Below are 15091 nucleotides of genomic sequence, written 5' to 3'. Positions count from 1 at the left end.
ACTTTAACGTTTAGTTAAAGATTACTTTGTATGTGGATTACTTTAACGTTTAGTTAAAGATTACTTTGTATGTGGATTACTTTAACGTTTAGTTAAAGATTACTTTGTATATAGACTACTTTAAAATAACTAAAATAGTTTCAAAAATTAATCATTAAACATAATACATACTTTTTATTTTTTATTTGTTTTATTTGATGAATATTTATACAGGATAAATTACTTCAGAAATAATTAGAACTCTGTTATCAATGTAAGTCCTGTTATAAAATATAATAAAGTTATAATCAATTAAGGTAATAAGTTATAATTAATTAAGGTAATAAGTTATAATCAATTAAGGTAAATGTTGTTAAAAAAAACATTATTTAAAAATAAATTTTTAAATTATTTTTAAAATCAGTCAACAAGTTGATTTTCCTAGTTTCTAATGGTAGATAGTTATAGACTCTTGCACCAGAGTAATAAAAGAACTTTTAGCAAATTCAATTTGGAATTTTGGAATTTTAATTAGGTTACATTTATTTTTTGTTGCTTTTAAATGATTGACAACTTCAAAGTAGTTAGTAAAATTTGAACATGATAAACTAAGGATGGATTGCTTCAATAATAGACAAGATGCAATGATAATTTGCGAGAATGGTGATTTTGTGTTCACTTAGTGCTTGCTGTTTGCATTTATTATACGAAATGCACATGTATGCAAAGAGTCCTTCTTATCTTTTTTGATTTTGGTGGATCGAGGCAAAGATTTCTACAGTAGGTTAAAACGGGTATGATAGTCAACTGGTAAATGTGTTCTGCTGCAAAAGTTGTTAACAAATATCGAATTTTTTTAAGTAGCCTTAGTCTGCCACAAGCTTTTTATAAGCATTGTTAAAATAACTACTGGTATTTACGGTCGGGTCTAGGTCGATACGAAGGTATTTAAAGCTTAAGGTGAAATACATTGAGTTGAAGTTGGAAGAAACGTTCATTGTGTTTGGTTGTCTTGAGAGAGATTTTCCTGTACCAAACAGCATGGACTCCGTTTTACCGACTCTAAGGTTGAGTTTTAGCTCGTTTTTTATACACAATTTTGAGATTTATAATAAATATATCTTTTCCAGGAACGTATGTGACTGTGTCGTCAGCATAAATAATAGATTTTGTATGTTTCAAACAAGATACCAGGTCATTAAAGTAAATAACAAAAAGTAAAGGGTTTAATATTGATCCTTGAGGTAAATACCAGATACAAATTTTCCTGTTTCAGATATTGTGTTTTGAAAGCAAACTGTTTGAGATCTGTTAAATAGGTAATCTTCAAAGCAGCAGAGTTCAGTATCACGAACACCGTAACTGTTAAGCCTGTTGATAAGTATTCCGTGACTTAAAGTGTCAAATGCCTTATTCAAGTCAAGAAATACTGCCCCAACTATTTTACCTTCGTCAACTTTTCGTTTTATGTTATCTACAAACAGAGTTGCAGATAGTTTTGTTGATCGTTTACGTCGAAAACCAAATTGATTGTCATTTATCAAACTGGTTTCCTCAAAATAATTTGATTATTGGATGTGTACAACTCGCTCGATACCTTTTGAAATAGTTGGTATTACAGGTATAGGTTGGTAGTTTTGAATGTCGTTGTGGGACTTTGATTTGTAAATTGAGAAAATTCTTGAACACTTTCAATCAGTTGGATAGGTTGATGCCTTCAAAAATATGTTTATTATGCGAGTAAGTGGTTTAGACAAGACGTTAGTTGCGTGTTTCAGTATTGATGGGGATATATCGTTTGGTCCGGTAGACTTTCTTGTTTTAAACTCACGTAATTCTTTTTCTATTTGATCAACCGTTACAGGTATGAATTTAAAAGACCTGTAAATACGAGTTGGTTGCCGATGTGATAAAGCATATACACAGTCTTTTTTAAAAAAAAAGTATACTTCTTTAAAATAGATACCGAATTACAAAAATGTTCACAAACCGAAATTTAAAATAGATACCGAATTACAGAAATGTTCTTGTCACCATAAGAAAAAGATGTGAAATAAAATTTTAATCAAAAAACTTTATTTCTAATATAGGCGAGTAAAAATTTAAAAAAACAAAAAATTATGTTAATCTTTCTTATTTCAATTGAAAGTAAAAAACTAAATTAAATTTTTAAAACGTCCTCACGCCCTCCACCCTATATTCTCAGTGTAGTAGTATAAATAAATAAATATGTTTAAAAAGTATATTACTAAGCATGCAATATTTTTTATTTTTTATATCTTGCCAAAAATTGTATGATCTAATGTCTTTTTAAAAAAAAGCTCTGTTATTGTTTATATAAAAAGTTACGAAAATCTAGAATTGGCGCAAATGTATGAAACACAAACAGTGAGAATCAAAATGCACATCCGTAGAAGATAGACTTTTAACCATTTCCTAAAAATACTTGGCGAATCCAAATATATATATAATTCAATTTTTTCAATACAAACATTAAAAAGTACATGTTTTTTGTACGTGCATTTTTCAAAACCTTAAATTCTTATTAAAATATAAAAATGCAAGTTGTAAATTAAAAACACGCATTTTTACAGCCTTTAAGGTTAAACTTAGTTTAAACTTATTCGTTGAAGGAACTTGTGCAACGAATACCACTTTTAAATTAACGCACATAAATTTTACAAAAACTTTTATAAAACGTTTTACTTGGTGTTCATATACAGAGTGTAACGGTATTCATATACAGAGTGTAACTGTTCAATTTGATTCAAGAAATGCTCGATTAAGGTAAAAGTGCAACTATTTAAGACCTACTACCTCTGTTTTAAAATGTGGCTCTATGGACTAATTTTAGTGCAAGTACTATGTTAAAGCTAGACTCATGTTACAAGAAATGTGCTAAAATGTTTTTGACAAAATGGATATGAAAAGTACTCAAGCTACAAATATGTTTGTTGTACTAGGCTTGCCTAATCTAGATACGCAATAAAGATAAGGCTTGCCTAATCTTTATTGCGTAACTACAGACTTAGCCTTATAAATCAGTTAGTTACCTGTGCCAGCAGCAATACAGCTGTGTATAGATTAAACAGAACTTTTAATTATTTATTATTACTATTTTTTTAACCTTAACTATATACCTAGTACTGTACTTGTTGTCTGAATCAAATAAATAAAAAAATAATTTATTGAGAAATTTTTATGATATAATTTATTATACGTAATTTTATTATACTTTTTGATCATTATTATAACTTGTTCATTAGTATATATTCTTATACATTTATTTTTTATGGATTTATATTATTTTAATTTTATCTATCGTTTATTATTTTATTTTTGTTATTAGTTAATAATATAAGGTTTATATTATAAACCTATACTTTTTATTTATAATTTCGATACACTCTAAGAAAAAATCCGTCATGTACAACGAACTGCATCTGTCGCTATTGCACCAACGGGTTTTCCGTTATGTTAACGGATTAAAATTTTAACGGATAGAAGTTCGTCGATATTAGTCCGTTGAAATTACGGATTTATTCCGTTCGTGCAACAAACAATTCCTTAAAATAAAGGAATTATTACACTAGGTGGCTTTTGCTGTTTTGGTAAAATAAAGAATTTACTACGTCATCGTATTAAATAACTTATTATACTCTTTATTAAAATTAGAAAGGAATTAAGCCAGATAAAACTGAGATTTCATTACAAAATAGTCCTTATCTTTAATATATAGATTATTTTATTATGATACTCAACATCTGATACAAGGAGTACTACTTATTTAACTTTTAAATTAAAAACTAATTAAATATTTATATTAATTTAATTCAATATAGAAACTTTCAACTAGAATAAAAATTACAAAAATTTAAATAAAAATATAAAAAGTTTTTTAAAATATATTTTATAAATACAGTTATTATTATTCAAAGTTAAAAAACATTTATATAAAAAACACAGACTATACTAGGTTTCAATTTTTAATACTGTTGTAAACTCATGTGTGTGCACATTTCAATTCCGGCAACCTGTTGTCGATTATTTAAAGATAAACAAACCTTAAAACACAATAAAGAAAATATTTAATATAAATGATATACCATAATATAAAATAGAAGTAAATTTTTATTAATAACCCTGTAAGAAACATTTGTTGCTAATTCTTTATTTCTAAATTACTAATAAAAATTATGTTATAGTTCTACATTTCAATGTATTAAACAAAAATTAAATGCACTACAAAAGATAACCTAACCTGCTAAGTGAAAGGTTCTAAAATTTTTACACACATCAATAGTAGTAAAATTTTTACATACATCAAGAATAAAAGAAAAAAAAGTCTCTCACCTTTTTATCTAATAAAAATAAACATGTTAAAAATATTAATACTAGAATTTAAATTTGATACCTCATGCCTGAATGACACATGTCTAAAGTAGCAAGTTCTTTACAAATATGAACAAGCAATACATAAACTTAGTTTTAACTAACATAAAAAAATTGCAAGTAAAAAAAAAAAGTTTTACAACTAATTTAAACTTACAGTGTAATACAGCATGACACAATTCTAAAATAGCAAATTATAAAAGCATACACAAACTTAAATAAACAAATTATAACAACCTATATATAAACTTTGCTGTAACTAGCCTAAATAAATACCCATAAAAAAAATGCAAGTAAACATTTAACAACTGATTTATTTTACAACTGATGAAACTAACAGTGTAATTTTGCATGCCACATGCCTAAAATAGTCAATTATAAAAGCATATAGACAAATTTCATGTAAACTTAGCTGTAATTAGCCTAAATAAATATACCCATTAAAATAAAAATGCCTAAATGCCACATGTCTAAAGTAGCAAGTTCTATACAAATATAAACAAGCAATATATATTGCTTAACAATATATATAAACTTAGTTGCAACTAACATAAAAAAATTGCAAGTAAAAAAAAAAAATAATAGTTTTACAACTAATTTAAACTTACAGTGTAATATAGCATGACACGTGTCTAAAATAGCAAATCATAAAAGTATATACAAACTTAAATATTAAAATTAAAACAATCCATATAAAAACTTTGCTGTAACTAGCCTCAGTAAATACCCATGAAAAAAATTTACCATGAAGTAAACATTTTACAACAGATTTATTTTATAACTGATGAAACTTACAGTGTGATAATGCATGCCACGTGTTTAAAATTGCAAATTATAAAAAGCATATAAACTAGTTCTATGTAAACATAGCTGCAACTAACCTAAATAATGATACCTATCAAAAGAAATGTTAACATTTTAATTTTACAACTGATTTAAATTTATACAAAAGTTAGTGCGTGTCACGTCTAAAATAGAAAATTATACAAGAATATATACAAGTCATAAAGTCTATATTATAGAAATAATTGTTCAACTAACTCTTTAGTTTATCAAATTAAAAAAATTAAAAAAATAATTTCAATGTTTAACATAGAAAATTTTAAATAAGTTTAACAACCTTTGAAAATACAAATAACAGAGTTTAATTTAAACTTTGTTTATCCATTTGCTTTCTCTGCTAAAATTTAGTAGAAAAAGCAAATGGATAAACACAATTTAAATTACGCTTTTTAAAAATAATTTCGAAATGTGAAGCTATTTAAAAAATGGCAAATTAAACTTACTGCAAAAAGCCTTTTATCTACGATTTAAATATGGTTTAAGAAAAACGCATTTTAAAACTTTATCACTTATAAATAAAGAACTATAATATATTGACCAATCTAAATCAAACAAACAAGATTTAAAAATATAATCTACAGAGGAAGCACTTGATAATTTCTTATGGAAACCCTTTTTAATATAATTTCAGTTATTTTTCAACGGTTTGAATATTTAACCGTTGAATAAACGAAATTTCGAAGAACCCGTTAATTTTGAGATTTTACTCCGTTAATTTTGAGATTTTTGGTTACGAATTACTTTGTTAATTTAACGGAAAAAAGCAACCGTTGCTTTTTCTAACGGATTGTTTTTAGAGTGTAATATATAATATATAATTAACTAACTGTTGTACTTGCTATTTCTGATTACTGTTGCTATTTATCAATTTACTGTTTATTGTTTGATTATTTTATCTTTTTAATTTTCTATATATTTTGTTCTATAAACGGTTTACCATCTAAATCATTAAAGTTTATTACCATTGCAAGTTTTGCAACAAAAAATAGTAAAAGATAATCACAAAGTCATCCAATGCGACTGTTACTCCTTTTGGATTCATTCAAAATATATTCCAGTTGACATGCCTATAATTTGTTTTCCAATGACTCTTCTGAATGGTTTTGCCCGAACTGCATTTCAAACAATAGGCCATTTGGCATACTCTCTGATCTGGAACTTAATCAACACTTTCCTGCAAAAATCCTCCTTATAAAATAATTTTATGAATTTCCTGATTACCTCAAAAACTTATTTAAAAATATGAACAATGTTTTTAATCCAACAGCCAAATGCAAATACCTTGACGCTAATGAACTAAATAAATCTATTAACCCTGATATAGAAATTTATATCAGAAGAAAAAATTTACTAGATCAAAAAATGTGAATATCAAAAACATATTGTTTACTAAATTTAAGTTATACCGATATAAAATCAGCAACTTGTTAAGATATTCTAAAAAATCGTACTGTGCATCTTTTTTCAATAACAACATCAATAATGAAAAGAATACCATGAAATAAATTAAGGAATTAACTGAAAATGAGGTAGCGAATCTCATAAAAGGTACTCTTAAAATTAATAAAAGCCTTGGTCCCAATAGTCTGCCAACATTCCTTCTAAAGCTGGTATCTCACATAATCTCCAAACCTCTATGTACTCTGATAAATAATTCTTTCAAAAATAGTATTTTTCCAAAAGCTTTTCAGGTAGCAAAAGTCATTCCTATACACTAAATGTGTTCTTATTTAGACTACTCCAATTATCGACCTATTTCACTTCTTTCTAACTTAAGTAAACTGTTTGGAAAACCAATGTTCCAAAGACTCGAGCATTTTTATTTTGGAAAAATATAAATTTCTTTACAAACACCAGTATAGTTTTTGCCACAAACATTCAACAACTCATTCATCAATAGAAATAACAAAGAAAATTAAAAAAGCCATCAATAATAAACACTTTGTGTTTATTGCCATAAGAAAAGCATTCGATACAGTTGAGCACACAATCATCTTCGAAAAACTACAACTCTACGGTATATGCGGTAGTGGTGTAGTGGTAAAGCGCTCGCTTCATAAGCGAGAGGTTCCGAGTTCGATCCCCACCACGTCCCTGGTAGTACCGCGCTCAACTTGTTTCTCCGCGCAGCGGCCTTGTTCGACGAGGTTCGTGTTTCGGAGTTATAGAGTTAAGAGAGGGTTATAACCACTATTAAGTAGCCTTCTCATCTGTAGTAGCCTTCTTGGCATTGAGGAGGTGAATAACAAAAAAAAAAAAAAAAAAAAAAAGAGGTATTTCTTTTCTTTGGTTTTCTTCTTATCTTTGTAATAGAACACAATTTGTTTCATAAATGGTATTAACTCAGGACTAGCTAAATCTTTTAATTGTTCCGCAAGACTCGGTTTTAGGACTATTACTTTTTCTTACTTTTATTAATATTTTAAATGTTTCTCTTAAATTTTTTACTGCTTATCACTTTGCGGATGACACCAACTTGCTTCTAATTAACAAATCACTTAAAAAACTAAACAAAAATATGAATCACAATCTAGCTAATGTTGTTCAATGACTCCGCTCCAATAAATTATCGGAAATTATTATGTTTAAATCTATTCAAACAAATATATATATAAGCAATTCAATTTCAGATTAAGGGGGCAGAAAATAAATCCAGTTAACTCTATTAAATATCTTGAATAAAAGTATACTCTAATTTATTTTTTGCATCGCACCTTCAAGACTTAGCATCAAAATTAAGCAAATCGAATGGTGTTTTAGCTAAAATTCGTCATTATGTTAATCATGAAACTTTACTTAATATATACCATGCTATTTTTCACTCTCATCTCAGATATGCTTGCCAAATTTGGGGACAATCTAAGCAGCTTGCTTTCTAAGACTAACTTATCTCCAAAATAAAGTTATAAAATTGATTTATTTCCAACATACTATTTTGAACTGTAGCATACTCTATTTTTTATCCTTAAATTCCTTAAATTGTGTGACCTTATTCAGCTATCAAATTGACTATTTTTTAGATCTAAAATCATAATAACTTACATCTTACATTTATCAACTTTTTTAGTTATAGGGATAATTGTAGCTGTATTCTACGATCTGCTTTCAACTTTAAATTATCTGTACCTAAATATCGAACTGTTCATTACAAATATGAATCCATACAACATAAAAGCATATAAACATGGAACAATCTCTCTTCCTAACTAAAATCTCATGATCATCCTCAAAATTTAAAACTGCTCTCTCAATTTTTTAGAAAAATATTGTTTATAAATCTTATACTTTTCTACAAATTATTATTTATAACCCTAACTCGGAGCTTCTATTCATCTATTATTTTCTATTTTATCTCTTTTCTATTGTGATATATTACTAATTTTAATATCATTTATTAAATTTATTATTTTAAACTGAAATGTTTCAATAGTATTCTTTTTATCACTATTGTTGTTATTATTACTATATTTTTATCATAATGAATATTATTATTGTTGTTGTTGTTATTATTATTGTTGTTGTTATTATTGTTGTTGTTATTATTATTGTTGTTGTTATTATTATTGTTGTTATTATTATTGTTGTTGTTATTATTATTGTTGTTGTTATTATTGTTGTTGTTATTATTATTGTTGTTGTTATTATTATTGTTGTTGTTATTTTTATTGTTGTTGTTATTATTATTGTTGTTATTATTATTATTATAACTAGTTTTATACTATTGGCTTTGTATTATTGTTGTTGTTGTTATGATTGTTATTATTATTACTATTATTATTAATATAGTATATACTTTTTATAATTGATACTATTTATTTTTAACACTATTAATCACTACTACTACTTTAATTATTCCTACTTATATTATAATAACTATTATTATCTCCATTTTATTTTTATTAAGTCTGACAGGTGTTTACTTTATATTAGTAGTAATTAATATTTGTAAATATCCTTAATATAACAACTTTATTCAGAATATAATTAATTAAATAGAAAGATTAAAAGTCCTTGTTATAACCAATTTGATTAGTCAGTTAATTTATGAAGACTCTGCTGCAACTATGCATAATGTAATGTATATATGTACAAACAAATTGGACTTCGCGATATTGTATACAAAACAACGTTTGGGTATGAATATTTTTAAAGGTTCAAAGGTACAAAGTTACAAAGCGTCAGTTTCGGAAACCAACAATGCGTCAGTTTTGAGAATCTAAAGAGTCTCAAACTTTACGGTAATGCAGTGTCTTCTTATTTTAATATTTTTATTAAAGGTATATCTAGCCTCATTGCTTGATGACTTTTTGTGCGCATATCCCAAAAAATAACAAAAAGTTAAATACATATTTGTTAGCAACGGTAACCATAATACTTATACTAACTTTAAGCATAAGAACAGCAATACAAAATATAAAACACTCTTTGAAACATATCGCTTTTGGGGTCAGTTAATCAATAAAGTTAAGTAAATAACAAAAGTAAACTTAGTTTTTATATTTTTATGCAAGTTTATTTTTTTTATGGAAAAGAAAGACTAGTTCAGACTTTTACGTTACTTGAAAAAAAAAATATATTAATGTTAATAAAAAAATATATCAATGTTAACAAAAATGTTTTAAGTGAAAACAGAATGGAAAAATCTTTTTAAAAATATTAACAACTGGCTACAATGTCAACCATTACCAAATTTTATTCGAATAGTTATTTGAACTTTCTGAATATTTAGTAAAAAAAAAATAATACTCTCTTAATAAACAAGCCGTTGCATAGAGAAAATGTTTTAGGGTCAAATGTGACGTCAAATTTGTATTACGTCAAATTAACCAGTTTCTAGATAAGTTATTTGAATCAGAATCACTAATTATAATTGTAAAGAGTGATTACTACACGCATTTTTCGGAACATTAAATTTCTTTTTTTGAAAAAATGGTTTCCACCAAAAAGAAATTCATTTCTATTCTAAGAAACCTCTGTTGCTGTGTGAGATCAACAGAAATAAAAGAACAAAAGTAAGTGAACCATTATAATAACAAATACCATTTAACCATTAAATAACCATTAAATACCATTTACCATTAAATAACAATTAACCATTATAATAAAAAATACTTTGAATAATAACAAACGAGATTAGCTTTATTATAATATTTTCTGAGTTTGCCAAGTTTCATTTTCTTTAATTGAATTAAAAAAATAATTTTTTAAAAATTCAATTAATGAAAATCATTAAATGAAAAAAATGATTAAATGAAAATAATAACTTATATTAAATAATGCGTATAATTAAGTAAATTATTATATTTACTGTAGCGCAATAAACGAAAGTAAAGATTTCTCTACTTGGAGTAGTGTCCCTTCTGAACTCAATGATTTTGATAATCATGAAACAGTAAAACATTTAGAAAGTGGCAATTCGTCATCGATGTTAGAACAACTTAATCCTATAACTCCAACTGATGTTTTAGCTGCATCCAATTGCAACAAAGTTGATATTACGAACCAGGATTTACTTGATACATCATCCGGAAACTGGAGTCAAAGTTGTTTCAGTAAAACAAGCATATCAAACATTTCTCAAAAAAATAAGGTAAAATTTTAACTTTCCAGCATTTGCATGAAACTGTTACTCTTTTCAAGTTTTAAAATATATTTTTTATATAAATATTACTTATAAATTTTTTTTTGACTTCATATTAGACCGAGTTAAAAGCTATAATAATCAAACCGATTCATCCTTTATCTAAAAGTCGATCCTTTGAAGGTTATAAATCCAGACTGTGTGAATTAGAAAAATTAAGTACATCTTTGCCCAATTTAATGCAAGTTAAAGATAATAAATTCGAAGACTACACTGATAATATCGCAGGAAAAGATACTTTGCTTTCCGAAATCGAAATGGTAAAACTTTTTATATTCGAACATTATATATTCGAATTTGCTATGTTTATAACTTTTGGTCTCGATTATATCAATCCTTGGTTATAACTTTTATAGTTTCGATTATATCTATCAAAATTAGACGTTTTGCATTATATTATTATTATATAGTGAAGGGTTGTTATAAATTAAAAAGTTCAATTACCGAATATCAAAATAATGATAATAATAATAATAATAATAATAATAATAACAATAATAATAACAATAATAATAACAACAATAATAATAATTGTAATAATAGATTGCAAGCGATTTTGAACTAAGTTTTATAAACTGGGTTTGATTAGCTTCTACGTCAGCTTGTAGTATTTGTATTGTCTCGAGCGGAAATAACAAAGACTAAATTATTTTTTTTTTAATGATTTTTTGCAAAATAGCAAAATTTGGTTTTAATATTTCTTCCAACTAGTTCTATAATATTTAAACTTAACTTAACTGAAAGAATTTTCAAAATATCTACTTGCTAAGTTAACTAAATATTATAAAATAATTTTTTTGCTTTTTTTAAGTTAAAAGTACTAAAATGTACTTTTTGTTTCAAATATTTGCTCAACTTTTCTTTAAATTTATTTTTATTAAGTTTTTTTCAAGCTTTTATTTATTTTCTTTTAAAAAGAGTTGAGCTTACAAATTTTGAGAACTAAAAATGGTTGCTCGCAGATCTTTGGACACAGTTTATCACAGCGACATTACTTTTATTACTTTTAATTAGATATTATATTGTTAATTTAATTAGTTTTTAAGTAAAGAATATTAGTCCTAAAGTTTAATTTATGGTAATCATTTTAATTTATGCTAAACATAGTCTAAGTCTCTTGAGTGATAATAATCGAAACTATATTTACTAGACAAAACAATTAAACAGCCTGGATATAGCCACGTCTGCACGTCTATACCAACAAACCTCATTTATATATTATTTAATTATTTAGAAAATACTTTATTTAAAAATTTTATTTTAGAGAGAAAATAAAGTTAAAAACAACTCTTTCGAATTGGCAGTTGAAAAAGTAAAGTTTTATTTATAGCTAGTCATCCGTATTTATGTATACATATATATTGTTGTTCCAATTAATCAAGCATATATATATATATATATATATATATATATATATATATATATATATATATATATATATATATATATATATATATATATATATATATATATATATATATATATATATATATATATATATATATATATATATATATATATGTATGTATGTATGCATATATGTATGTATGTTATTAATCAATCATAATTTGTTGCTTAAAGGTGAAGAAGCTAATTGAAAGCCAACGCGATAATATTGTTAACCTCCAAAATCAAGAATTTGAAACAATGAATGAAATTAGCAGAAACGAGGCGATAGGATATAGTGTTATCAATATTCTTAACAAACATGAAACTTTAAAACTTGAAGAATTTTTAAAATCGATTAACAATTTTTTGTATAAAGTAATATTTCTCACGCAAAGGGTTAACCGTTATGAAATTGAACTTCATGAACTCGAGGAAGATAGAAGTTTTAAAAAAGTATAGATTTTGTTATTTTTTTATTTCACTTTTGCACTATAACAAATCAAAAAGATAGTCTTTAAGATAAAAAAAAACATAAAACAAGTAAATGAAACTTAAATGAAACTTAATTTAAAATGTTTTTAAGATTTATGTACTCATGATTTGGGTAAGAAAAAAAACTGTTATAATTATTTTATTGTAAGTAATATTTAAATCATTAAAGAAGTTTAGTAAGTTCAACCTCACACAAGTAAATATCAATTATGTTAAGTAATCCAAAAAATTAGTAAATTCTACGATAAACACTTAAATTTTTTGTTAACCAAAGTTGCTCATTTTAAACTTATTTAATTTTAGAACGCAATTATCAGAAAAGTACTAATGTTACAAAACGAAATAGAGGAATTGTACCGAAGTTTACAAAAAATAGGGTATAGACGTGGTAATCACATTCACCTAATACTTAAGAAACATCTTAGCGAAAATGACATTAGAAAATTTGAAAACTATCTAGGTACAAAATCTGATCTTGCATGGAAATTAGCTGAAATACAAGAAAATATTGAAATAGAAAAAAATTGTTATGCATCCCTTCAGCAACTCGCACTGAATTGGAACTTTGAAAGTTAATCTTTAAAATACTCAAAGATCACATAGAATGGAGTATTAATATTTATGAAGCCTTTTTATTTTTATATTTTTCATAGTGTAATTATTTAACTTTTTTTATAAAGAATTTGATAGTTTTTTGTGAGCTGTATTCTTAAATCAGGTGTTCTTGAAAAAAGCCGTTGTGAAAACTATAAAAGCTGCTTTTAATCACTTTTCACGACAAAGTAATTAATAGCAGTTGCGGGTAGCACATGATGTTATTAATACTATATTAGTTATTATTATTAGTTATTACTATTAGTTATTATTATTAGTTATTATTATTATTAGTTATTATAATGGGTGTTATTAGTTGATAGTTATTAGTAAATAAACCATTTCTAGCAATTTAACTTGATATAGGGTCATTCCACGCCAAGCGGTCCGATTTTCGAAATTTTCCCACTCGATTATCTCAGATTTTAATATAATTTTTTCAGTATGTAGTTAAACATGTTTCATGAAGATTAAGTCAAAAGTTTTAAGTCAAAATGTTTGTTTTTTCAGATTTTGTGGTACTATTTGGCTAACCCAAATTTCAATTTCAGTCTGTAGCTAAAAATCTTATTTTTGGGGTCTTATATTTTTGCAATAAAATGATAATATATCTTTAAAAAATGGATTCGATTCTTAGTAAACCGGAGGTGCAGATTGCAAATTATTTAATACAATTTTCATATCATGCTTAGAATTTAGTCTATGGCTCAACAAATAGCGTCACAAATTCAACACCATAAATTTTCATTGTTTTTTGTTGGGTCTGCAGAACAAAAGAGTTTTCATTATTGTTATTTTTTCTGAAAGTTCTACGTACTAATTTGATGATATGGATAAAAAATCAGCTTTTTAAAAATTGCTCATGTTGAGTTAATATGGCGACAAAAGTAGAATATCCTAAAATAACACGAGTTTGAACCCCTAAATCTTAATGTGGGCAGATTTTTTTTGTTTATTAATTGTATCATTCAAAAGAGTTTATTTCACAATTTTAGAAACAATGAAAATTATTTTAGAGAGATTTTTCCTTTGAACTAAAACCATCGTTTTTATAACCTAAGTTAGGTCTACAAGTTATTTGATATTATAAAAGCGATATTATGGTCTGTAAATTAACTTTATCCGTGTAGAGCTAATTTTAGTAAGTAGTTTTCTTTTTTTTTTCTACGGACAAATCTCTCTAAATTAAATTCAAAACTTTAATTTACACAAGTTTATCACTAACATTGACTGGAGTTATCAGAAGACGAAAGTTAGAATTGAAAATAAAACAAGAGCTATTTTAAATATATCTACATCCTGACATGCCTGTTGAACAAAACTCAAGTACTTGTTGTATTGGAAAATTTGACAGAACGTTATGTCATTTAAGTAGTTATTTATGAAAAGAGAGTTTTATTGACTTTTGCTCAGAGCTTTTCGATTGAGGAACAGAGTTTGATTGTCAGGCAAACTTATAATTTAATCGAAAATATAACTTTAGTTTGTTTGGGGCTACAAGAAGAAAAATTTAGTTTTATTACCAAGCCCCAAAAAATGCGTCATTACTAGATAAAATATAGTTTAACAATAAAATATTGTTACAATGAATATATCTCTGAGTTAATAATATAAAAGAAAATGTAAATATATCGCTTAGCGTTTTAAGTTTATAGTTTTTCAAAGAATAAGATTTAAGAATTGTTTTGTAAAATAAAAGAAACTAAATTTACTAAAAAATTAAAATGATAAAAATAACATTTAATAATCGGTTTGAAAAAA

At 25.5% G+C, this 15091-nt stretch overlaps 1 protein-coding gene and 1 long non-coding RNA gene across 4 annotated transcripts; one reads left to right on the top strand and one right to left on the bottom strand.

Annotated features, from left to right (window-relative positions):
• Positions 1–3951: 3951 nt before the first annotated feature.
• LOC136082119 (uncharacterized) lies at positions 3952–5347 on the bottom strand. Of its 3 annotated transcripts, none has more exons than XR_010639403.1 (3): positions 4980–5347; positions 4529–4552; positions 3952–4043 (listed from the first exon to the last, which is right to left on the bottom strand). It is a non-coding gene; the product is annotated as an uncharacterized LOC136082119 (long non-coding RNA). The 3 variants fall into 3 exon arrangements; XR_010639404.1 differs by having other exon boundaries at positions 3952–4733; positions 4980–5003; positions 5167–5347; XR_010639405.1 differs by having other exon boundaries at positions 3952–4552; positions 4980–5003; positions 5167–5347.
• A 4720-nt stretch (positions 5348–10067) lies between these two features.
• Positions 10068–13446, top strand: LOC136082325 (uncharacterized). The gene is made up of 6 exons (XM_065801242.1): positions 10068–10226; positions 10528–10804; positions 10915–11115; positions 12120–12167; positions 12437–12697; positions 13040–13446. The coding sequence occupies exons 1-6, from the start codon at positions 10144–10146 to the stop codon at positions 13310–13312; spliced, it is 1143 nt and encodes a 380-aa protein (XP_065657314.1). The 5' UTR covers positions 10068–10143; the 3' UTR covers positions 13313–13446.
• The last annotated feature ends 1645 nt before the right edge of the window (positions 13447–15091 follow it).

This window comes from Hydra vulgaris, chromosome 07 (assembly GCF_038396675.1).
Source record: "Hydra vulgaris chromosome 07, alternate assembly HydraT2T_AEP".
NCBI classification, from domain to species: domain Eukaryota; kingdom Metazoa; phylum Cnidaria; class Hydrozoa; order Anthoathecata; family Hydridae; genus Hydra; species Hydra vulgaris.
Note: the sequence above shows the minus strand (reverse complement) of the source record. Positions and strands in the feature narration are given on the sequence as shown.